We start from the raw sequence: 27003 nt of genomic DNA on the forward strand, positions 1-27003 counted from the left end.
CATAAAGCAAAATCTACAATGGAATGGTTCACAAATAAACATATCCAGGTGTTAGAATGGCCAAGTCAAAGTCCAGACCTGAATCCAATCGAGAATCTGTGGAAAGAACTGAAAACTGCTGTTCGACAAACGCCATCCAACACTCACATGAGCTCGAGCTGTTTTGCAAGGAGGAATGGGCAAAAATGTCAGTCTCTTGATGTGCAAAACTGATAGAGACATACCCCAAGCGACTTACAGCTGTAATCGCAGCAAAGGGTGGCGCCGCAAAGTATTAACTTAAGGGGGCTGAATAATTTTGCACGCCCAATATTTCAGTTTTTTATTTGTTTAAAAGGTTTGAAATATCCAATAAATTTCGTTCCACTTCATGATTGTGTCCCACTTGTTGTTGATTCTTCACAAAAAATTACAGTTTTATATCTTTATGTTTGAGGCCTGAAATGTAGCAAAAGGTCGAAAAGTTCAAGGGGGCGCGAATACTTTCGCAGAAGGCACTGTATATATATATATATATATATATATATATATATATATATATATATATATATATATATTGTGTGTGTGTATATAGATTTCTGCTTGCACAAACAAAGTAATCAAAAGCATATATCAGGATGCAATTAACACCTAAAATGGGTTTCCATATAATAGTCTGTGGATTAATAGTCAATGTTTAAAACTTCAGGAAATGGACCATATAGCAGCACAGTTAAATTTTGTTTACATCTTGAGCAATTATTTTTTTGAGATGGGAATTGGGATGGATATCTGAAAATGTGTGTTAACCTGTCTCAGACAAATTCCATATACACAGTATTTGGACACAAGCTGTGGTATAAAGAGGGCCTCAGAGTGGAGTGTAAATTAAGAGTCAATACAACGAGGCCGTGTAAATACTGTAAAATCTCGGGAACATTGTAGATAATTTGTTCACCTTCATTCATCAAAGCTGGGGCCTCGGTTACCAATCAGTCCCAACAGAGACTGTTGTGATAATTTCAGGCAGAAATAAATGCAGTTGCAGTGGCTTCATTCACAAACAGGCCGTTTTTATTTATTTTGTGGTAAATGGAGATGTTAAAAAATGTCAAGGAATTAGGGAGACAAACTATAATTTGGTAGAACTTGTTAGGGCTTCTAAATCCACACGAGTAAGCTCTGCCTGAGAAGACAACTCTCGGGGAAACAAGGTGGCATTGGTTGGTGCCACTTGAGAGATTGGTTGGTTTGTTGAGGTCCAGGATGTTTGACCTGGGCTTGTAAATTTGGTTCTGAATTGGATTATTTCATGCATTATTTAGCATTCTTCCAAACTGAACATTTGTGGCAGAAATATTATGGAACTGTTTAACAATGCAAGATACTGGTTGAATTTGCTTTAATTCTTGTGCATATCTAATAAGAAATTTCCAAAACTAAAATGCTCTACTATTGTAAGCACTGTCGTTGGTAGCTCCTTTGCAATGACATTTATGTGTTGTGACAAGTTTACAGCATATTGCCTCATTGTATTTAATGGCCATACTCCAATAGAAGGTACCAAAAGAGACAAATGCATTCACAGAAAGTTGATGAATTCAATACAAGAAGATTTTCAGATCTATCTATAATAAACTATCTATAATTTATCAGTGAAGCTACCCAGTCAACTGCAAAAATGACTTGTTTGGCCCTCATGCAGCAGAATAAACAGCCTGTTATCTCCAGCAGAGCCACTCAGTGTCTTCTCCTACAGGACTACAGCCAATCAAAGAGGGAGCCCATCTCTCGCTTTGTGATTATTTAAACTGCATAACATAACACACACAGCTTGGTTTGCAACCTACTGGAGCTCTCATGCCTGTACATGAAACTAACAATTTTGGTGGCAAAAGGAGCACTTCTAATTCCACGTCAATCATAAGTGGATTATTGATTGGCCTGACAGGAGGCGCCGGTCTACAGATGGCTAATCTGAGTGCTATCTACTGTACAGTACATGACATGGCTGGCCGTTTGTGTCTCCATTTTCATTTGTTAATCCTTGTAGACTGCCTATTGTAAGTCACACAGAGGTAGTTAAAAGCAAAGAAATTCAATGTAAAACCACAGCTGCTAAATAAAAAAGTGAATAGTATGCTGGTGAGTCAAGACAATAAAAAGGTCTAATTTGGTGTATCTGATACAATTCTATTTCCTCATATTTGAAAGTTAGCTTATCCAACTATTTAACATGAGGAAGAAAACTGTAATATGTTTGATAGAGTGCTGGTTCATGAATTAACTTTGATTGGCATACGGTCCTAGAATTACAGTGAAATCCTTTCCATAAATGTTTCAGTTTGTCAATCAGAAATCCCACAGAAGATTACAGTCACAAGCATTTCCACATCCTGTAGTGCACAGGGATATTGTGACATTTCTACTTGATTCCCTATTACTTTTCCATTCTCTAACTGGATAGTCCAATAGGACTGCATATATAAAGGCGAGTGTTGCTGAGCAAGCATGCCCTTTTCAGCGCTGCACGGCACCAGCGTAATTACTGGGTTAACTTTACCCATTTTTTTTTTTTTTTTTTTTTAAACAGAGTGTTTGCATGATTTTTAAGTTTTACCTCACAATTGTTACAAATCTATCATCAATTGTACAAAACAACATTCAAAACTGCAAAAGGGTACACAAATTCAATTAAATTCACAATCATAATCATAAATAACCTTGGGGTTGGGTAACATGACGGTATATACCGTGCAACTGTAGAAATGGGTCCACAAGTAGAGATTTGGCAATACCATTTCCACCATGGTAGCTATTCTCGCTTGATCTAATGATTCTGGCATGATCTCGTCACGAATCCCGCTGCTCTGCTGGGTAATGTGATTTTGGGAATGAAGAACGAATGTGAAGTTGTAAATACAGTGCAGGAGGAGGCATCCCAACCTTAATAATAATAAAAAATATGGTTCTCGTTTATACTGAAGCTGGAGTTGATAATTACCAAACATTTGCACACTGTAGTTTATTTTGACAGTGTTTTTGTCATAAACATGATAGATGAGCGAATTCTGCAAATCAAGTCGGTTTTATTGGTATACTCTAAAACACAAAGAAAGAACTTTAGTTTTTCTGTTTTGAGTCTTTTGTTTTTAACTCAAGTGTTATCTCGTGTGAGGCAGTTGTCTTTGTTTGTATGGAAATAAAAGAAGAAAGTAATGACATGTGATGAAATACAGTGTGGTTATATTAACCACTTCTATTTGAATTTACAGAACAATCACTGTATTGTGATGTATACTGTTACCGTGATATAAAATGACATATACCCTAAGATTTTGGCCATATCACCTAAATTATTATTATTATTTACTAAATTACCCAACACAAAAAAAATAAAAAATAACATTAAGTCAAAATAAGCCATTGTCTTCTGTGATTTTCAACATATCTGTAAGTAAGTATTACAATTTTGATACAGTGATGCAACAATACAACTGATGCCATTTTGTGCCAGCTGCTAAATATTGTCTTAATAGACTGCCAGGGACATTTTGACAAGCGATATCAGAATAAGTCATTAACTCCAACGAAGATCAATTGTGGAGGTTGGACCACATTCATATTCTATTTGACTACCCAGCACCATGGTGTTCATGGTCAGAGGAGGGCCAACAATTGATTAGCAATTAAGACCCCTGACTTAGTGTTTAATGAGCAAGTGGAAAAGAATGCTCTGTGCTTTATCTGATGTATCTGAATGGTTGTTTCCTGAGGACTTAGGAATAGGGATAGGAAAACAATGAGATTACTCAGAGATGATTTTTGAAAGATAAATTAGCAAACTAAATGTATTAATACATTGTAGTAATTTGTAAGGAAGTGGCTGCATGTTTGGCACAGATTTTTCAGATGATGCCGTTTCTCTCTTAGATTCACACAGCTGTACAGTGCAACATGGGTTGTTGTGGATATTTCTGTATCTGTGCTCGGATGGTCTTGGCATAGTCGAGACTGTGCCCTCTCACCGTGACACGTAGGCTGTGGTGTCAGGTATGCGTAGGCTGGCCAGCTACTGTCAGCTACAGTAACACTCATCACAAACTCTGCATAAAGAGAAGAGAATATACACATAGCCTACACTGACTCTGCGTAGGTGGGACTCCAGAGCCAGGTGCTAAATAGATAGTAAAGAGCATCTAAATGATCTAACAACTCTGTGTTGTTTGGATTCTTAACTACAGTATGTGTTCGGATTCAGTATCAAGGCCAACACAATTATGTTGGTATCACTGCTTTATGAAGAGAAAAAACATGGAGTCAGAGAAATGCAGACTCTTATAATATACAAATTGTGCTTGAAACACTTGAAACATGTATTTTCTTTTCAAATTTATTGGCTGGTTAAATCTCAACTGATATCTCCTAGATTAAAACCACACAACCTTCAACACTCAATTAATGCCGTGTAAAGATAAGGGTGGAATTCAAATCCAGCAATCAATATGTCAGATTTCCAAGCGGGTGGTCAGTCGAGACCATCAGCAGACAAAAGTCTCCAGACAGCAGAGGGCTACAGAGCTGAACCCTGCATATGGCATCTGCTTTGACGCTGATGGAATTATGGAGAATGGCAGCAAACCCCAAGAGGAACAGGGGTGCCTGGAGTCATGCATCTAAGTGCTGCTAGACAAACCCCATTTCCTCCCCTCACTGGAGTGCTCCTTATGACATTCACTATCCTGACAGCGGATGATCAAAATAACACTTATTTATTTATGCACGCTTCCAGGAATCACATGTGAGCTAAAGAAGTGTATATTCCTTCCTGGAAAGAAAAACAGACAGCCATCACCCAGGCATTGTGACATTGAGTTTCTGGGCAATGTGCAATCATCTGAGAGTTGCATGCTGTAACTGAATATTTGTTTCATATAATACAGTATGTTGGATAGTTTGAAAAGAATGAGCACAGAAAGACATTGCCTAGTGATTGAATGGTCCTATTAATCACTCAATTCAGTTATTGACATTGGATATATTTAGACATGGAATATCTATGCTTTAACCTCTTGCTTTTGGTCAAAGATTAGTAGAGTTGCAAAAATGTATTGATTATTATTAATCAATTAGTTGTTAACTATTAAAATAATCACCAACTATTTTGATAATCGATTCATCGGTTTGAGTTAGCTTCTTAAATGTGAATATTTTCTAGTTTCTTTCACTCCTCTATGGTATTAACTGAATATATTTGAGTTGTGGACAAGACATTTGAGGAGGTCATCTTGGGCTTTGGAAAACACTAATCAACATTTTTTACAATTTTCTGACATTTTACAGACCAAACAATTAAACGATTAATCGAGAAAATAATCAACAAAATTAATCGACAATGAAAATAATCGTTAGTTGCAGCCCTCAACATTAGAATTACTTTACATTAACTGAACCTTTGGGAGTGTTGCTGTTCAATCATGAGATCTCAGAAGAGGTTGTATTCATGTTGAAATAAGGTATCTTATGTAATTTATGTATATCAGCATGGTAAAAGATCATCCCACAAACTGTGAATGGTGAAAAGGTGTAATGCGGCACAAAGAGGTGCTGACACAAAGTGTGCATTATGTAACAGTGGTATATTCTGGACCTAGAAAACCTTAAGTCTCATAAAAATGTATATGTTGGAATTATAGGCGATATACTGTAGTGGAAGATAAGCCTTAATTCAAATAACAGACAAGGACATGAAATCAAAGATGCTGATATTTGCTAATACTGCCGGACCACAACTATTCAAGATAAAAATAATAAAAAGAAAGTGTGACCTTTTATTTTAGTTAAACATCAGATCAAACATGTTTATTGTGTTGTAGTCTCTGCTCTGCACCAGTAGTACTATTACTGTTCAATACCAATTTTGAATTCAAAGGTAATTTAAGATTCATGGCCCCTACTTTTCTCCATTTTCACAGTCGTTTTGCAATTTATATACCACAGATGACAAGCAAGCAAATAGATTTAAAATACAGAGCTGAAAATGTGCTAAATTTGATAATAAGACTCAAACTTCAATTTATGTCTTGCTCTTACATGAAAGCAGGAAGCTTGTTTTATGCAAACCATGTCACATGAAGACAATATTATGTAATAATCATACTAAATATGATCCATTTACAATAGAATAAATGAGCTTGATTTCATAATCAAATGTAAACATCTATCAACCGTCATGTTACAGTGCTCGTAGATGGCAACATGTTGGGTATACAATATCCTTTTATTTCGATGATTCTGCTATTTCTGTTGCTGCTCCTTGACTGAAGTATAGCCTCCCGCAAAAGTCTCAGTATACATCAAAAGCCTTTTTAAACTTTAATCTCTCTTGTTTTCTTTGGCTTTTCTAGATGTTATGTGTGGTATCTACATTTCTCTTTTCTTTCTCCTGTAAGGCACTTTGTATCCACTACTTTGGAGAGTGCTATAATAAATAAAGTTGCTGATACTGGCACTGAAGAATTACCCGTTATTTCAGTCAAGGCTGCCAAAGTTTGATGGTTACATGGTTGCAGCGTTGCCATTTCTTCATGATTACGAATGGAAAAGGTTTTAACTAAACATTTATCAACTACTGGAAGCAAAAACTGATGTGTGGTTTTGAATATAGGAGGCTTGTTAAGTATACAGTATAGCCTATGCAAAGGTTTAAGTACTAATAACAATATTAGATAGCATCTTATAAGTCTCATCACTCTTAATGTACATTCAGTATTATAATACAATATTCCTTGATTTAAAAAAGGAAACACTAGGGCACTTTCCTTATGCTGAGAAGCACCTCGTTCATGCTTGTTCATATATTTATTGACTGTGATGACTGTGCCTTAGTGTATGTTAGAGTATTTGTGTATTTATTACTTTCATATTCAGGTACGGCACAGCAAATTTAATTGTACATAAGCTTGTGCAATAACAATAAAGTATATATTCTATTCTTAGGAAGAGTCCTGCCATTCACTTGGAGAGAAAGATAATTCAGATACGGTACTGTAATCTTAAAAGGTTTTACGCTGCATTCTTAAATCGCTTGACAATGCTGACAGGTAGTTATGCTTAACAATTTTCATCTCCACCACCCTTTACTATTGTCCACAGTGATAAGCTGCTGCTTCCTACACAGTATAATGTTGGGAGTTGGAGGGATTATTATTTCTAATTAAAGTGTAACTGGAAGGAGCAGACTGCATAGAGAAGATACCAACAGGGAGAGGTGGAGAGGTACAGTGAGTCTCAGTTCAGTAATGAGTACTACATCCCCTCCCAAGCTCAGTGGATGTGTGGTGGTCAAGACAGTCCCTATTGGGCTACGACAAGATCACACAGAGCACAGGACCACCAAACAGCCTTAATAATGCAGAGTGTGGCTCTGTACTGCTGTTAAAGCTGTCAATCTGCTGTGCAAGAAGCCATGTTTGTCTAATCCAACAAGAGGGTTCTCCACTCCAAAGCATATTAATGAGATTTCACATCTTTTCTCCTCTTAAGGGAAGACAGCTACATAACTACAACAGTCAACCTTTTCAAATTAACACACACAGTCTAAATCCTTGGATTTTCCCTTATTGCAGCATTTTATTCTATGGTGACTTACCAACAAACTGTTGACAAAAAGAGACAAAATAGAAAAATGTATCATCATAAAACATTAAGCAAAAAAAAAAAAAAGACTTACCATCAAATCTTTTGTGTCTGGAAACAAAGGTGCTTCTCAATTCATGACTTATTTCATCAACCAGATTATCAAAGTCCTGTTTGCTCTGTTGGCCAAATTTGTCCTCCATTTCCTGGGTGCAACATGTGTTTCCTTGAGGACATACACGAAGGTGTTCACCTGCAAAATAGTAACAACAAAAAAACAGAACAGTGTTTTTGTATCCATACTAAAAGTGACACTATCTATACACAGACTTAATACATGCAACATGACTGGAGTAGGCTAAATAAAATTAGAACATTCAACTTCAAGAAATCCTTTCTTTCTCTCACTCCATCAAGTCTGGTGCTTAAAATTCACTCAATGATTCAATAAAACATTTACAGCAAAATGTCTTATTTTGGACACAATCATTTGAGCTGATAACAGTATTTAACTTTTATGTTCTTCCATTGTGGTTTGCAAAATCCCATGGAGGTCTTAATTAGCTGAAATGTGTTCAAATTGAGAGTTTGCTAAGCCTCATCTCCACTTAGTTACTACAGGGCACATGTGTAGTTTACAATGATGCCCGTGGCAGATTTAGGCTACAACTTAAATTTCATAGTCATTTTTCATTTTTTAAACAATGGGTGCTTGATTTTAGACAGAGGTAGACAAATACAGGCATCTAATTTCTAGCTGGCAACGGTTGACTTTTTCACCTAAAATCACAACTGTCTCTAGCAGATTAAATCAACTTTAGCTAGCTGCAGCACATTCAGTCGATCAATCAGTAGCCACAAAGAAGTGTGAATGAGCTGTGAATGTGCGTACCTACGACCAATCACCAACTCCCCCTGGCTTTAGCTACATTCCATGGATAAGAGACAGCGACACTGGTTTAAACTATTCACACTTTTTCGTTTTTGGTATTGGCTTTGTTACCATAGACATATTCAGACTTCGTAAATATCCTAACAAAATCAAAAACTTCTGTGGCCTTTCCCTTGAGACATGGCACCACAAAAGAGCCAGTAATGAATTACAGTAGCAAACAAAAATGTAATTTTGTGATGTCAAATGTTACTGTGTAGATAATTTGGAACTTCAGTTTGTCAGATGCCCTTTCAAACATTTGAACTTTTAAACATAAAACTATACAAAACAAATAAGGGGGTGAGAGCAGATTGTGCATTATAGTTCCTGCTCTTTCACATAACCCTTGGTTTCTCAGAACTATAGCTCACAAACTAAGATTTAAGGTGTCACCAACATGATATTTTCCTCCACATGAGATGTGATAGACTATGCATTTCCTCTGTACAGAAAATGAGTTGCTGATTTCAGAAATGGACAGAGTAAAAAAACTGGCGTGTGCCTTGTAAGTTCTTTAACATGATTCTGTGCACTGTAGAAGAGGATCACAGGTAGTGTTTCTTTTTGGTCTGACAATAAGAGGTATCACTGGCAAGGGCTTATCAAAGTTAAATCAGTGAGGTGAACAGATAATACATTTTTTTCAAATATTCTCTATCATTAAATCATTGATGACGTTGGTAAAAAACTGAAGTGTATCAAAAGTTAATGATCTACAGCATTTCAATTTTCCCAAGTAGCCATTTTAAGAAGACTCAGTCTGTAATTTCTCCCTTTCACAGTCTAAAAACTATGGAAGTGTATTGAGGACAAAAGATTTAAGAGAGCACAAAACAAATTTGAGGGCCACTAGATCTACAACTTAACCTTTGGGAATTATGTAACTACATTTGACCCAATTTAAATTGTGACGTGAAAGCTCATCCTGTTCCTACTTTTAAATAAAAGATGGGATAGTGGGGCCTCTTTCTTTACCAAGTGAAGACAAAGAGCAGTAGCCTATTTGGTGTCGATCTTATTTTAAAAGTCAAAATGCGCTTAGTTGACAATAAATTACTAAAATCTAATTACATCACATTTAAGGATGAGGCTGAATGTGATTTCTGAAAGAAATGCTGCCCTCAGAAATCTAATGAGCCTGATATGATGTGGTTGGGTTTACTGTGATCAGATCAACACACCCACAACAATTTAAATTCAAGGCGAAACGATAATGCATATAGGCATAAAATATGTTAATCGCATGTCCTAAATAGTCATATGACTTACATGGATGATATTTCACCATTTTCTCCCCCTGCACACATTATAATCAGATTTATCCTCCCCACACAAGCCAAATCAAATAAGATTTCAGTTTCCCCTCATAAAATGCAGATCTAATGTACATTGTCTGCAATCAGTATGAGCTTCCAATCAGGGAAGCAGCTGTAAGCAGACGGCAACTGTAAAATTCTCACTGTATGCAGCAACAGATAGATTGCGCAGCAGCAGAACAAGAAATGGATTTCACTTAGCGAGCACCGTATTGTATTGAGTGAGCAACAATATGATATGAGCAGGAGATCGTTTTGCACATTGGCATCTACATATGGAAACATGAGGTAACATCTTAAAGATTTAGACTGCAACACCCAGAATGTATGTAATATGTCATAAGAGATTGGTTCCCAACCAATGGCTTAAGTGCCAGGGTCTTGCATATCAAAGCAGACCAAGAAACACATGCAGAATGGTGACTACAGTGTGTGACAAGCATAATAGAAAATTGTGTCATTATGCTGATAATTTCATTTAAATTATTTTCAGTAAGTACAGCAATGTTTGTGTGCAGGTGGGGGCGGGTGAATGTGTTGCACACTGGGGGGCAGTGAGAGACGCAGAACAAATGCTTAAGTTGCTGGGTAAAGCCACACAGGCTTGTGGAAAATAAAAACAGTGCAGTTAATTTCTCTTTACTCTCCATAAAGTAAACATAAATCTTAGGCTTACTTTTTAACACACATTAAATGGCAAGTTGTGAGGGTAAATCGTTGTGTGTGTTGGTACACAAGGCATAAAACTAGACAGAGGGTGGTAAAGAAGAAGAAGTCTTATATACTTTATATGGTATGAATTTTGACTTTTAAATTGTTTCATCATCTTCACCATGGGTGTTTGTTTTACATAAAAGCCTTTTTTTAAATGCATGGAATTCAAATGTGTGGAAAAAGTGTTTCATCATTTTCATAATGGGAGTTTGTTTATAGAAATGTACCATTCATCTTCTATTTCATTTCACAACAGGCAGTGGGTGTTGCCAAGCATGTGGATAGGGAATGTTATATATTTAATTCTCCCAAAAAAGTGCATTGTTATGGTTATCACAAACAAGAACATGGTGTGTGAAAGTGTCTGAAAATTAGAGTAGATACCATCAAAATAATGAGACATTTATACACAGTATGATCTAGGGTATGCATATCCACAAAAAAGGCTTTGATCTTGGAGTAAAGGGTGACTCCAGTGCAAATATGTCACTGGAGCATTCAGGTGGACCTCCCATTGCAGATGTTTAGTCAAATAAGGCCCTCCATGAAGCTCACAATTCCAGCATCATAGCCCCTCTCTCTTTACACACTTCCTCTATACTGATCAGGCCTGCATAAACTGGAAATTCAATTTCAAAATATAGTTATGATTTAGAAACGTCATTAATATTACACAGAGTCTACTGGCAAGACCCTTGGGCAACACAGTTTGAGTGCAGCCTTTTTATCAGATATGTCAAGAGGAGAAAAAAAAATCCATCTTGACATACAAACCTATGTGCTCCAGCAGTCTCAACAGAGCAACAATATCACTTAAAAATAAGACTGTCATACATCAACATATGGGAAGGAGCTTTCAAGGGACTTCACCACTCAGCAAAGTACCACAACCTTCCCTGCCAAGGTTAAAACAGCACTGTGGCTTCCCAGATAATCTATCCAGTGGAGCACAGACCACACCTTAGCAACTGACAGGATGGTGTGGGCCAGACAGTTCTTTTACAGCAAAGACAAACTGCTGCATCTTAAAGTTTGTTGTAGTGTCTTGCAAATTAACTTATTTTATTATTCTTTATTGTGTCAACAATAAAATGAATGTCCCAGTTTGGGATCAATAAAGTCCATCTATCTAACATGAAAAGACTGAAACCAGCAATGACTTATTTAATCCTACTTACAAGTATGGCCTACAGCAAAAGCCTGATACAGCATCTTCTTTTTGCCATAGACCTAAATTGTATTCCAAAAACTATTACACATTAGTGAGTCCCATAGTTACAATGTAGATAATTGTGATTCAACCCCAGAGCTCAATTCATGGGGCTTGAAATAAACCAATAACTATTACATATAGATCATTTGTTAAAACACTGAGTCAAAAGATTTTTCAGTTAGTTATAAGTTGCACAAAACATTTCATCTTTGGTATGGTATTTTTGTTGCTTGCTCAATTTTATGTTCTACTAATTTCTTTAATCCTTCTATCCTTTTTTTATCTCAACGTACAAATAACACTCCTATTCTTCACTCACAGCTTTTCCAGCAATGCAGTTCATTGCCCAACTTCTCCAGCAGTTGATCTTTCAGCAATCACACTGCATTTTTTTCAGAAAAGGCATTCAGTATATGTCTCAGTAGTAAATTACAGTCACACTAGCTCTGGTCTACTATATTAGAGACAATGTACACATATGTTTCTGGTTCATGGCTTTGGGAAAAGGTATACAAAATTCCTGCTGTGCCATGGGTAGCTGGAGATGAGAGCTGGCGATGCAATCAAGTCCACCGCCAGACATTATTGGCTGTATACAGTTCCATTGTTAGCATTTCTATAGGACTCAGCAACTTTCTTTAAATAAACTGTAAATTGGCACGCTACAGCGTTGCTAAAGTGTCAAAGTAGCTTTGCATTGCCAGAACTCTCCACAGTGCTACGAAGCACACCACAAATACTTTCTAGGATAGGAGAAAAAAATGCTCTGGGTTGTTTGCATCTCTTTAAACCAATCAGAATCGTCTTGGGTGGCGCTAATTTCCGCGATTGTGGCTCAGCAAAAAAGGAAGGAACATTTTGGTGGAACATTTGCACCCCGCAAAAGAAAACGTCACATACAATATTAAATGATGTTAACTGTTCACACAATACAGTAATGTGAGCTATTTAAATTTGCTGGCTACATGGTTAAATGTAATTTGCTCTCAGTGTATCGCTTTGTGTACTTTGTCCATAGAAATCCCCACAAATCGGTCCCAAAACGTCCCAGTTAGATAGTAAATGCTGTAAACATATTCTTTGTAAATCTTTACAATCATTCCCCGAAAGAACCAAGCAGGCCTGCTGTTTGCTGTTTGCGAAGTCCAAATTATCTTCAAAACTTGCCGTTTCAGCGTGTACCTTGGTAGCTCAAAGTTTGTTGTTCTTTCCCGAAGCGGGAGTTTGAGAAAGGCAACACACAGAGGGCAGAAGGTTCACGCACCGGATTTCAGGCAATTATCCTGGAAATGTACTTCCATTGATCCAAACTATTGTCGAAGTAATGCTCCTCTCTCCTGTCTATCACTCACATAGACATACAGAGACACATTATGAAATTGTACTTTTGTACTGACTTTGGATACCAGTGTAGATTTTAAAATGTGTTTTCTATTATGAAGTTTACTATAGCTGTAAGATTGTATCAGCTTTCCTATCACCCCAGATCCAATGTTTTAAACAGAAGAATAGAACAATGTGTGTGTAACCCATGAGAGTTGCAAAGAGTTTGTGAAAACAGTTGTAAAAACTAAAGTGTCCTTTTGGTAAATGTCTTAGCACAGCTTTGGGATAGCGTACTCATTGGATCTGCCAAGTCTTATGCAGATGGGGTTTTGTTAGTTTTTTGCTGGTATGGCACCCAGTCTGATTACCCCCTAAAGCTGTTTGTGACCGAGGAATTATTTCCCACTAGCCTCATATCAAAGCTGACAAGTCATTCAGAATAAAGAGGGCTGTGAGGGTGAAACAAAGAGACTTGTCACAGCCTAACCTCACTGTACAAACCCATTCCCTGTCCTTTATTTGTCCAGGGCAAACAGCAGGACACTTCACTTTGCATCGAGCCATGGCACAAGATGTTTAACATGCATACAGAGCAGCGGATCCTGCTCACATTATCATATTAATAACAAAACAGAAATACACATATCAATGCTATGTCACAAGTGTTAACCATGCAACAAAACTGTGAAAAATTCAAAGCTGTGTTTTAATGAGAGGGTGATGCATGCGCTCTGTGATTTAATAACACCTACAAGCTGTCATCATACATTGCAATTACTTCATGTCACTCTCATGTCTGTAATCAAATGGAGTGTCAGTCAAATCAACAAGCTTATTATCACTGCTGATGAAGCTCTACAAAAAATATTATATATTTCCTGCTGAGATGTGCTCATATTTTACAATGCATACCTGTCATTTAATAGTAGGATTTCAGTATTGATCTTTTTTATGGACTGCAAATACAATATGACTGGGATTTCCATAGCTGTAACCATTTCCCCATTCTTCGAAATTAAGTACTTGTAAAGCTTCTTAACGGGAATCTGTAATAATCCTACATCATTAATTTAATGTTTAAATAGTTTTTTTCCTGTCTCTTTTTTTTTTTTTTTAGATATACTCACTTTTGCTTGTATGTTTCATGTTCATTATTTATAAATTTGTAGAAGTCAGTGTTTCATGCATCCGTTTCCAAAGGAACCGTTAAGAACATTTAAAAAACATCTCCACATTGTGCCTTTCAAAAACCCGCTATTTCTGTAATTGCTTCAGTCACTCCAATGCAAGTTCTATGTCACTGAGAAATAGCTGTCTGACTCAGTGTTAATACTGAAAGTCCAAGGTTTTCCCTGCTCCCCCATTCCCCTTCCACAATAATAGGTTGTGTAGGAAATTACCATTTCAAAACTACACACATTAACACATCATTGTCACATTCAGCTGTCGCAGCCTTGCACCTAAGCCCAGCGTTAAGATCAGCGTCAACTTTGTATGCAAGTGTTTCCACACTAATCTATTTGGTTGCTATGATCATTCTTGCAGGAGTGCACAGGTGAAGCAAATTAAATGTAATACATTTAGTAGGGAAGACTACTATAGTGAAGGATGCAATCGAAAAGTAGTTCACGCTTTCATGTCCTTATGAGCAAAATTAGAACATGACTTAAGAAGTACTTCAGTTGTTTTCAATATGCTTTGTCAATCCCAATAGTTTTTTAGTCTATAATACATTATGACTAGCATATTTTACAAACTTATGAGAGAAATGATTGTCCAAGTTCCTGGGCATTCCAGCAAAGGTAGGCCAACTCTCGGAAGTATTCATCAGTGTACCTGGCCAAAGAGACCCACAGCATATGTACTCTACCATCTGCTGTGTCCCCTGGTTCCCCCTGACAAACTGTATGAGTTCACACTTGAAGCCACACTCGGACCTAATGAGATCAACATTGCTTATACAGTTTCTTCTTCCTTGTGACATCACTTCATCACTTAAAAGCAACTATAAAGTCTTCTGAATTCTGGCAGATTTTTTATTTTTTTTTAAATATAGTTCTGCACTTCCTTCTTGGATTTAGAGTCCTGTGTTTAAGTCTGAACTCCTTCATATTTTTGGTTAATTTTTGTCAACAAAATCTCTGGACATCTTTATTATTAGTCATTAAACTTGCTAATATTTTAGTCCGGGTTACACAATAGGCTTACACAATAACACGTTTACTCTTGTTCCAGAATATTCTAAGTAAAGTGAGTCCAAGTTTCTGCCCATTTTTTTCCTACCGAACCACATTGTTGAACTCATGCATTTTATCTGCCATTCTCACAAGCTCTGGAAATGTTTTCCGATTTATTGCTTCATTGGGGCTCCAGGTGATACAGAGACAATAGAATGCAAAAAATATTTTTGACAAATGAATTACTTATTTAAATAATTAATTCATTTGATTAATTATTTGTTTTGCTCACTGTGGACTGACATGGCTCAGTTGATGTTTGCTTATAGTCTACCCAAGAAAAAGGCTGTCCAAGGCTGATCTAATTCCCTGCCTTACCAGATGGGCATCAGAATCAGCCTTCATCCAGTCAGCGCTGCACACAAAATATTACACTCATTTCAACTCCAAAACAGTGCTAATCAATTCTTTTATCATATAGACAGCTTCTATTCAACTTCTTTAGAGCTTCTAACTGATGGGCTCGAACAATTCTCAGATATTTTCCCTGAAAAATATCTTGTTGCAAAGTCTGAGCTAAAGAGATTTAGGCTGACCTCTGTGAGACTCAGGTTATTTTAGCCACATCATTGAATCCATAGCACGGACACAAACATAAAGCAATATGCACTTTAAAACACTATTGCAGAGAATCAAATTAAGGACACTGGCTAGCTGTGATGTCTTGGGAGGCATGCATGGACAGGCTAACTATGAGCAAATGAACAAATGCATCATCAAATAAATCAAGGAATTAGTCAAACTGTAAGTGGTTGGATAATATAGCTGTATGTATGAATACATTGCTATGCAAATTATTTTCTGGCTTCATAAGCATCATCACATCTAGAAAGGATACCTTGTAAGGATCTCATTATATCAGACCAAAAACAGACTAAGTTTGCTCAATCGTTTTATCTCCTTGTTGAAAATAAATCAAGAGGTTAGCTAGAGGTTACTATAAATCACTGTTCTATCCAACACTCATCATATCCACTCAATGTCATGCACTCTCAGACATCCAAGGCACTTAATGTACATAGATTCATTTTCACCCCTCAGTCTATTGCACACTGAAACATGTCCTCTAACTGATGGACTATCAGACTTTGGCAAGAAAACTAAGAAAACTACAATGAGTTCAGATCCTCAGGAACCACGAGGATAGAATGGAATGCATATGAACATCAGCATCATGGATCTATAAATCAGTGTTTTCCACACAGTCTTTCCTTGACACTCTTATTAATGTCTCTAGAGGGTTTTGTGTACAGAATAGCCAAATTTCTCGCTCAAGTTAGAACTTGCATCAATCACTGACAATTGAATGGTATTATTCCTATCACATTTTGGGTCATGTCAGAAGTCATAATAAAAGGCATGTTTGTGTTTTAAATAACTGTGGGATGCTGTTACAGAGGAGTGTATGTCCTTGGGTGAATGAGGACAGGTTCAAGAGGAAATGAATTCTCAGTGACATAAAACAGTCTACACAAAAGCAGCACAGTACAATGGTATGATGGTATTCTTCATCCTCAGGAGAGTCAGCGTGAAGGGAAAAAGGACAGGAATAAAGATGTTGGAACAGTTTCATTCTCCTAGCACATGTGTCAGTATTTTCTTTTTTGAATATGTCAAGATATTCCACTGCAACATGCCATGTGCAAGGCTGTGTGCATGATAAAACAATGGTCTGGTGTTTCATATTGAAATATTTTTAAATGTACACAATGACACAAAAATCTCTTTGCGAAAGGAAATATAAATGCATAGCTGGCCTCTGTGACAGCAGAAGAAACATTTTCAAGAGGCTTTGAAGAAGTTGTTGTGGAGAAAAAAAAAAAGTATATATATATATATATATATATATATATATATATATATATATATATATATATATAAACTGGGCTTCACACTGACATTTGAACATAGAACTTTCTCTGAAGCTACAATTACTCCCTTGGGTTCAAAGTTGAAAAGTCTGTGTATTCTAGTACAGAAGAGATAAAGGTGACTGAACACATTTCTAGATTATTAATAATTAGTTTCAGCCCTGCATTACATCGTACAGTGAGGCAATCCCCCTACATATAAAACAATACACAAAGACTAGAGCTTTCTCATCGTATAAATCTTTGCCAAGAAGATATATATACAACCAAAAAGTACAATATGTTTGACCCCGAGGGTAACAGCTATGGAATATTCATGTGCCTTATCGTTCTGCAAGGTGCACCAATATCATTACAGCTAAGATTAATGTATGGATTTCCCTAACACCATGTGCAGCACAAGTACCGCATAATCAGCATATGTAGCACTATGTCTGGCTTTGATATTTATTGAGGACTATGTAATAACAATCCTAGTGGAGGCATGAGATGGCTGGTGTGGATATTCAATCCACATGGGCAGCACGCCTCGAAGCCCCTGAGAATGAGACGTGAGCAAGCAAGCCACTCTCTCCTGCGTCAACTTGCTAAGTGGAGCATAGCAGAGGACTGCACTACAGGCAGCAGCTGGTGGCTGTTTGGAGACCTGGAGGGCTTTGAGACCTGCACTGATCATTACCTTTCACTCAGCATTTACAGCTTAGTGTACAGACAGTGGACATTATTAGCCCTGCTAACTTGTTACAGTGCAAGTGTCCTCAGGTCAGCAGACTGCTTAAATGAGAGGGTGAGGACACAACTGCACAACACGCAGCTCCCCACGGCGGCTTGCTGGAAAATGCCACACCGAAGCACCCAAAGGAGCCATGTAAAGGCAAGCATCCTCTCCAGTTGCACATCATGTCTAGTCAGACGTTGTCAACAAGACAGGAGTGGCAGACGTGTGGCTAAAGATAGATCCAATGACAGCGGCGCGGCATTCGAGGGGGACTTTGTTTCATGATGGCTAGGTTTTGACAGGCAGACGAAGTGTCGGGGAAAGGTACCAGCTATACGTCACAGCCAAAAGCCTATATTTGATCCTTGTGTCCTCATGTCAATGAAGAGACGCACATTGATCCTGAGGATTGTTTTCTGAAAAAGCAGTGATAGCTTGAAAAGAGACAGTGGAATTGTGTCAAATACTGGAAATGTGTAAACAATTCTAAAAAAATAAAATAAAAATAGAATCACATGAGGTAGTCAGATATCAAGTAGTAGATACGTGCCAAATATGTCTGAATAATAACGCCAGTTATCCAGACGCGTAACTATCGGTAAGCAGGGTAAGCGGTGCTTACGGGCCCGGACCAATCAGGGTACTGTAGTACTTTATCAAACCGTATGAATGTGTGTGTGTGTGTGTGTGGCCAGGACAAGAAATTAACTAACAATGTAAAGATCAACAAGCCACTGACAGTGACATATATGTTCATATTTGATTCATTCAATAAATAATTTTTTGTCTTAAATCCATCAGCCATTTTCATATTATACCAACATTTGCAGCATCCTGAGCCTTTTTGGTAAGGTTCCTAGGAAATCTCAGCCCAGAGTAATTCATTAATAGTAATAATTATTATTCTCCCCAAAACAAGTTTCCTTTTTATTTTTAGAGAACTATACAAAAAGAAATTGCAACTTTTTTTGCAACTTTCACTGTCTTCTGCAACTTCATCACAACAAGCATACAAAAGACATCACAACTTTTATCGCAATTTTTTTTACAAAAGCTCCCGTGAAATCAGGCATTTTGGGCCGCAACAATCTCAAAAAAAGGCCGCGAAATCCTGGAAGGAATGCCCTTGTGTGTTTTTTCATGTGTTATGGTGCACATTCACCAGTGTTATTTCGTTGTTGTTGTGGGCTACTCCTGATTTTGTCAATCATCTCTTATATGCTGTGTCTCTATGATCCTATCCTGTCCTATTCATGGTAGCCTACTCGTGGACATTGCGCCGTCATCACGTGCTGTAGTAGGGGGGCCCACCTTGATAATTCTGCATAGGGGCCCGGTGTTGGCTCGTTACGCCACTGCAGTCACCTATATATCCATAATATTACACATACAGAACTTATCTCCTGTGGCATTTTAGGATTTGCAGACGAGACAGTCAATCTCACAAGGTAGGTAACCCCTCCATGCCTTTCGCTTTAATCTAAAGAAGTGAAAACATCCATTTTGAGCTTAGAATGTGAACAGAATGATGTCCACTGTATCAATTAAACTTGGTTGAAACAGATTACAATAAAATGTAACCCACGAAAAGGAGTTGGATGCTTCCATTTCTGTAACAAATCAGGCATCTAGTATGCAGTATGTGTAGTCTGTACTGGTCAAAAGTTTTAAAAAAAAAAGGAGAAAAAAAAGAACTAAAAACAGGATCAGTTTAGAGGAAATGTGTTTATGCCAGCTTGTTAAATGAGGAATGAAAAAGCCCTTTCTCAGTGGCTCCAGGTTAGAATTTAATTGGACAGTTGTTGACAGGAACTAATAGATCAAAATAACATCTATTCAATCTCTTGTTGACAACAGGAGCACTCATTCTTTCACATTTCAAATGATTCTTAAACCATGAAACAGCTATTGCCATGCCGTCTTGGGAGAATCACTTCAATCCATTTTCCTTGTTTTTCACAGTAGATTTATCTCAAATGAGTTTGACAAACAATAATTCTTTATGGCTGTGTTCTCACCATCATTCCTTCAGTAACCTTTATGATAACCGCTGCATATCAACGGTATAAACAAGGCACGTCAGGCTTACAGTATTTGGTGAAGCTTCAATAACCAAGTGTCTCTTTTAATGTTTTTGTTTTCAATCTTAATGTATTCAGAATTTACAAAAAACTTTTTGCTATATTGAAACAAATTAAAGACAACTTAAAACATCTGAATAATGACAAACAGCATTGTTAGTAACTGCCTGATTTTAAAGTGTGTGTTGTACTAACACTTCAGCAACCAGGGTTATGAGCAGGAGAAAGTTGGACATAAACCCTGCTGAAGGCCACAAACAGAATAAACAGAAAGTGTGGGTCACAGACAGGATTAGGGTTTAGAAATATTATCCAGAAACTACTTTTAGTGTTAAAAAAAGAAAAAGAGTAAGCCTGAAGACATGAGTTTCCCTCCTTTTCTGTAGAAACCCAGACATCAAAATCAACAGACATCTTCCTTTTGGGAGCAGGAACAGAGCATTAGTGCATAGACTGCAGGTTCCAGACTGACAGAATGAAATAACTTGGGTTTTGCACTGTTGGTCAGAAAAGATAAGCTAATTGCATGGGTCTATGAAGGTGATCATGCAAGTGGTCCACTTCTATATTGCATTTGAAGAAATCAAATGGCCCATATACAACTGACAGTGATGGAGGTAGTGTGAATATCTGATGATGAATTAAAGCCAACATATAATAAAGGAACAGATACAGTATGTACAAAGAATGGAAGAAAACATGCATTACCAACAGTTTATTAAATACACCTGTGCTCATCATGTATGTAAAGAAAGGTCAATATAATGAAGTCCAGTATAAACCAAGACCAAGATGACACATCTCTGACATAAGGTCAACTGCACATTAGCTTCCCAATCACATGATTTAAAGCCCCTGAAAACTTGGTTTCAAATAAAAATATCTCTATAAAACTTTAAATATTCATGACTACATAAGCAACATTAAAGTTAAATTTGGTAAAAAAGGCAAAAAACATTCTTAGTTATTAGTTATTTAGAGTTAATTCCTCAAAAACTCCCATTTGTTAAACAGCTTCATTAGGAATGTGTAGGTGTGGTTGAATCAGATTTGATTGACAATGCTGACAACATACAACAACATAAATAGTAAGGGCCAGGGGCATAGCACAAAATTCTGGCCCGCATCCACAGCTATTCATTCTAGCATATTTTGGTAGTCAGTCCCCTTTCCCCCCCAAGTCCAATGTGCCTGGTAAGGGCAACACCACAAATGTAAAAAAAACTCCTATGTGTTGCTCAGTAGGTAGAGCAGGCTCACATATACTGAGAGGCTTATGCCTCGACGCAGAGGTCCAGGGTTTGAGACCGACCTGTGACGATTTCCTGCATGTCTACCCCCTCTCTCTCGCTTTTCTCACCTAGCTGTCCTATCCATTAAAAGGCAGAAAAGCCCCAAAAATAATCTTAAAAAAATAAAAAAACGTGAAGAAATGAGAAGTAAAGAAAACTTTGGCAGAAAATATTGTGTTTATGTTGAACCCCACGGCCAACACATCCTCATAATAAAGTAACAGAACGGGTCAATTGTCAAGACTCCCTAAACAACATATATGATCGTTATGGAAGCAGCTCATAACGACCCATAATTACGTTTCCTGTTAGGCAGTGACCTCTCGCAGGTAGAGCAAATGAGGCCACACAGTGGCCATTTTAAAACATGTGACCATAACGTGACCGCGGTGGAAATTTCAATCATGTGACCATTCTATTTAACATAACAGGCACAGTTTTAAAAGCAGAGTTAACGTTGTAAAACTGAACTAATTTAGTTACGTTTAGGCAACAAAAGTCCTTAGTAAGGGTTAAAGTCAGTTCATTTTAAAAAGTGACTTATGGTTTTACACGGTGCATGAATCCCGGTGTCCTGAGTGAAAGTCCTGTGTTTGTTTGAACCATCCACTACCCCAACCTGCCTCCTTACGTGGAATTTGGCGCTCTTATACTTTGTCACCTCGCTTCCTCGTTTGCTCGCGATAATTACTTCAGCAATGAGATGTTGCCGCCTAACAAGAAATATAATTATGGGGAGTAATTAGCTGCTTTCACAATCAACCTATAGGTTGTTTTCGGGATAAGGGCCAGTCTGACACAGCTCATAGTAAGACACTAACTGAGAAAATAAAGTTTCAGGGTATTTAATGCAGAACTAATGAGTTGGACAGCATTAAATTGTACAGGTGTACCTCATACACTTCTGCATACAATATCATACAAAATGGTAAAGCAAATTGTATCTCATCCATTTAAAAAGGGAACTACGAACGTAAAAAAGAAAAGAAAAAGAAATATATATACAAATAATCTATGCTTTGATATGCTTTGAGTGTTGTGTTGTTCTCCTTCTAATGCTGGAACCCTAAAACATTTGCGGGACACAATGTTTCCTACAGCTCTCAGAGGGAACACCTGCAGAGAAAGCCCATCATGAGGCCATTTTGGCATTCATGAGCATGATTGATGACATGGAGATGGAGGCAGCGTTTGAGAAATCCCCTCTGCCGCGGGAAAAATGATGATTGTTTAGATTCTTCCTCCCTGATAGTGCCCCCCGTGGATTCTCAGTAGGACACATTCACATTACATTATATACGTAGAAGAATGCAGCCTCAAATAGTGGTGCTACCATATACAAACTCAAACAAAACAAAAAACAATTATCTGCAATTTTATCGTTTGTAGATTGAAATGTAAATGCAGAAAAACACAACACAAACCCATCAAAAGCTGCAATACCTCTCAGGACTCCCAGATCTCTCCACGTGTGAGTGACAGGGAGGTCATAATAATCTGACGATACATCACAGCAACAGTGGCGTATGCTGCGGAGGCTAACAAAGTCACCTAGCCATTGCCTCTGCAGGCACTCCCATTTAGCCCTTTTAATCCTCTCCATCCCATTACATGACAGTAGAGAACCTGGGCACATTACACGCTTCAGCAGAGAACATTTGCCTCGTTGTGCAGGCCGCCAAGGATCACATAAAATATCAGCGCTGTTATTTCTGTCCCTTCTCCATCTCCTGCCTGGGAGTAAACAGAGCTGGCCATCAAATGATAGCATAGAGTATGGCATGTTAAGATGTTCCATTGAATCCAGCAGTGTGCTGCGTGACTCACTTTCCATATCTTCCCATCTTGTCTCAGATGTTGGGTAATCCACTGACTGAGTGGAAACTGAGACAACAGGGGCAAGACTGCAGAGTGCAGGTCTGATCTTTAACCAGATCCTTGTTTCAGATGCGCAGACACTTAAAGACTTTTAGAGCTATCCACAAGTCCATGCACCCGTCGCTTAAAACACCTTCACCACATAGCTGTTGACAGCCTCCAGTCTGGCCTGGTCAGCAGGCAGAAGCATCGCCTAAGTCTTGTGGAATTACTGTACCAACTGAGCCTTTAGGCTTTGGATCATAACAACATTTTTGTCAATAACACTGACTCCACTGCTGTCATTCCACCTGACCTGGTTCCTTCTGTTTGACCAAACACAACACCAAAACTATGGGACTGTAAGCTTTTCATTTTTAGCTTTGTGAAAAACATTGTTGCAGTGGTTGAGCAGTCTAAATGGCACTGAGTGCAATACTCCTGCAATAATACCTTGCTGTTATTTCTCTATTATATTTCTAATGTTTGTAATGAGTGCTTTATATTGGGAAAAACAACATACAGTGTGATCATAATGTGAAAGGCAACAACAAAAACAGTAAAATCTGAAAAAGGCAAATAGCTCTTAATGGAAACTAATAGCATTTATTAACATAAATGGGATTACAAATTAACCAGTATAATAGGATTAACTTTAAACAGATAATGTATGTCAGAAAATGTGGCATATATGTAACTTCATAAGAGAAATGTGAAGTGGAGTCTATCTCATTTGATGTCTAACATGGTCTCTAATGGCATCTTACATCAAAAGCAGCGGGAGCACACACACATCCCTCTGTCATTACTGTTGAAGTCTCAGATAACGACAGAGATTTTAAGAAATCAAACAGCAAAGAGCAGCCATTTATAGAGGTGGCTCAGTAACACGAAGGTGTATGTTTTGCCAAATCATCAGTGAGTGAATAGAGTGTGATGGCAGCTGTAAGGCTGACAGAAACAATAAGCTATACGGGAAGCTTTAAGAGCCCCGCTACACTGAGTCCCACAAGGACCAACTAATCTGCAAGTACTGGAATATCAACTCCCAAGTCCTCTCGTCACTGAAGATGCTCCCCATCTGCCACATGGCAGCTCCTAAAAAGCTAATATTACAAACCTGCTACATGAGAATGATGAATAAAGGCTACACAAATGTGTGTGTGCAGTGTTTATGTTGCAATCTGTCAGCAAAACCCCCAAAATGCAAACAAGTATACCACAATAGAGTGTTCTCTTTTTGTCCTTTATAGACCATTTAACTACACAGTAATTCTACTATGACTGTGTGCACTTTAATCAGAGAAAGGACATACTTAAATGATAAATCAAAGCAGGCAATGCCAGATTTATCCAAAAATAAACTACTAAACCTAAGCAACTACTCTATTCTCAATAGACTCAATGTAAATAGTATAGAAAAGTAAAGTACCATCCATGAGATCAAATTTATTAATTATATTAATCTCCAGAGTTTAAACAGTGAAGATGTATTTCTGCTCCTGCTTTTGAGCTTTTATTTTTGCTTTTTGATCAGAAGATACTTTTAAACAAAAAGGTATTTCCACCTTTACTTAATCTAAGAAATAACTTAGCTCCATTATTGTTTGCATGAGTGAGAGGCAATAAGTCACGAGTCTGAAGGGCATGCCCATCACTGTGCGAATTTGCTGAGGTGTTGATAATGCGTTGTCTCTCCGGCAGACACGTAAGGTTATGACTCGTTCAAAGACCACATCAAAAGACGTTTATTCAGTGTGACAACGTTCAGAGATGAGATTGAAATTTCACTCATTTGGGAGATTAGTTGTGATGTCAGGGACATGGATCCAAAGGATTTAATCAGTTGGTTATTCAGCCCATCTCTGAACAGGTGTGCCTGTTATCAAATATGCAGCCTTTTACTTGTGCCAGATTTCCTGCTTTATAGAGAGAATGATTGACCCTGAAGCACAACAATGACGACCTGGAGAGACAACTGAGCTGGGGGTAAAAACAAAACAAAAAAAACTTTTATTCCTAGTTACTTTTCTTCAGATGCAGACATAATGTGCCAAGTAAATGGCTTTCACTGATCATGTGAAATCACAGAATACTATTTAGGAATTATTATATAAAATGTTATTGCAGTAAAACATTGTTTAAGACGTTTCAATAGTCATTGTATTAAATGATCTGAACTGCTAAAACAGAATGTATTTATATCCACTTGCAGCTAAAATATGTATATGAAAAATGTTACTACATTACTAAACCTGTAGGCTATCATTTGCGTGCATCATTTATCTCTGCATGTAATACACTAAATGTGACATTCATTATGTAAGGTATTTGAAATAACTGCTCCAAAGGGTAGTAGTGGCTGTAATTATGTAGTTGACTCATGGTTATGGACTGCTACTGAAGCACTGCAAGAACCCTCAATTCCATTTCACCTTATCACTTAATTTTCGCATTACAGGAGTTAATCTGCACAGTTGATCATTCATTATCTCTGCTTTGTTAGCCCAGTCGCAGACCTCTACTGGACACAGATCTTACCCTGAGCTGCCTGGGGGACTCTTTACACATCCAGTAGCCTATTGATGCTGGCTGATAGAATATTGTTGTCGCAGCATGAATATATAATCAGTAAATGAGCTCACATTAACGGAGAGCTGGGTTCAGGCGTTTGAAATGAGTGTTTTTTTGATAACAACAGGCCTGTAACTTCACTGATGCAGGAGGCTGCCCCAGCTGTTTGTCGTCATCCAATCAGGTCAATTAGGACTATTGTGCGGTTTAAAACTTTGGTCAGTTAGACTCGCTGAAACTCACAGTGTGACAGGTGGTTGAGGTTCTGCTGTATAGCAGGCTACCCCTGCAGCATCCAATCAAAGACCTATAGTAATAATGTAGGAATGACTTTGCGTCACAAATGAGTTGCAATGGGATATTTGGGGATTCTTAACTTTTCCTTCCAGAGCTTAACTAACATTAAATACAGATGCGTGTATTACACAAGAGCCTGTTTATTCCCGAGGTTATCTATAGCCTACTGCTCTATTTGGCAGGTCGTGATACTACTTGACGGGTCGCACTTCGTCCAGCCTTACCTGGGATCTCCTGAAGAGGAACATGTGCGAAGCTGAAGCCTTTCCCGATACAAGCTTCCCTCACATCGCTGCAGTTCCGTGCCTTAAAATCTGCTCTTGCTGCAACAGAGAGCACAGAAAAAGTGCAAATGATGGTCTCTAGTCGGAGCATTGTTCACTTCTGTGAAGATCCTTTTTGTTTAAGGTTCTCTGCCGTATCCTTTCTGATGATAAAAAAAATAAAAATAAAATAAAAAACTCCCTGCAGTAGATCCGCAGGTACTTAATGACTGGGCGTTTAATGGTTGCAACTCAACTATTAGTGTCTACAAACACATTTCCCAAAGCAAAACGGGTTTCTAGTGCAACCAATAATGATTCAAAGTCCCCCGGCGCCGCAGAAAAAGAGGACTGCGAGTGTGGAGGTGCCACATGAATCCAGGCAGTGCGTTTCCCGGCGTGTTGACTCAACTTCGCTGAGCAGACGAAGCCCCTGGTCGCTCTGCTGAAGAGGAAATGCTGTGTGTGGAGAGGAGCGCTCTGTGTTCACATCAGATTCACCGGCGAGGCAAAGCGGGACACAAAATATGGAGTGGAATCCAGCCTCATCCCCATTTTTTTATTTTTTTATTTTTTTTGGGGGGGGGGTCGGCACTCACCAGCAGAGATGTTGTAGGGCTATAAATAAATAAATAAGAAAAAATACATAGGTAGGATGGTGGGTGAACTGTCTGTGAACTTACTGTAAAATAC

At 37.9% G+C, this 27003-nt stretch overlaps 1 protein-coding gene across 2 annotated transcripts in view; it reads right to left on the minus strand.

The window, feature by feature from the left end:
- gpc6b (glypican 6b) overlaps positions 1 to 26789 on the minus strand; it is an 84607-nt gene extending 57818 nt beyond the window's left edge. Inside the window, exons 1-2 of one of the 2 annotated variants that reach the window (XM_039818677.1) lie at positions 26272 to 26789; positions 7712 to 7870 (exon numbers count right to left, since the gene is read on the minus strand). In XM_039818677.1, coding sequence (XP_039674611.1) covers positions 7712 to 7870; positions 26272 to 26422 — 310 coding nt within the window. In that variant the 5' untranslated portion in view covers positions 26423 to 26789. The remainder of the gene's footprint in view (positions 1 to 7711; positions 7871 to 26271) is intronic. The other variant, XM_039818678.1, reaches the window with a different exon arrangement.
- Between the last annotated feature and the right edge of the window lie 214 nt (positions 26790 to 27003).

The sequence above is a fragment of the Perca fluviatilis genome, chromosome 12, assembly GCF_010015445.1.
Source record: "Perca fluviatilis chromosome 12, GENO_Pfluv_1.0, whole genome shotgun sequence".
NCBI classification, from domain to species: domain Eukaryota; kingdom Metazoa; phylum Chordata; class Actinopteri; order Perciformes; family Percidae; genus Perca; species Perca fluviatilis.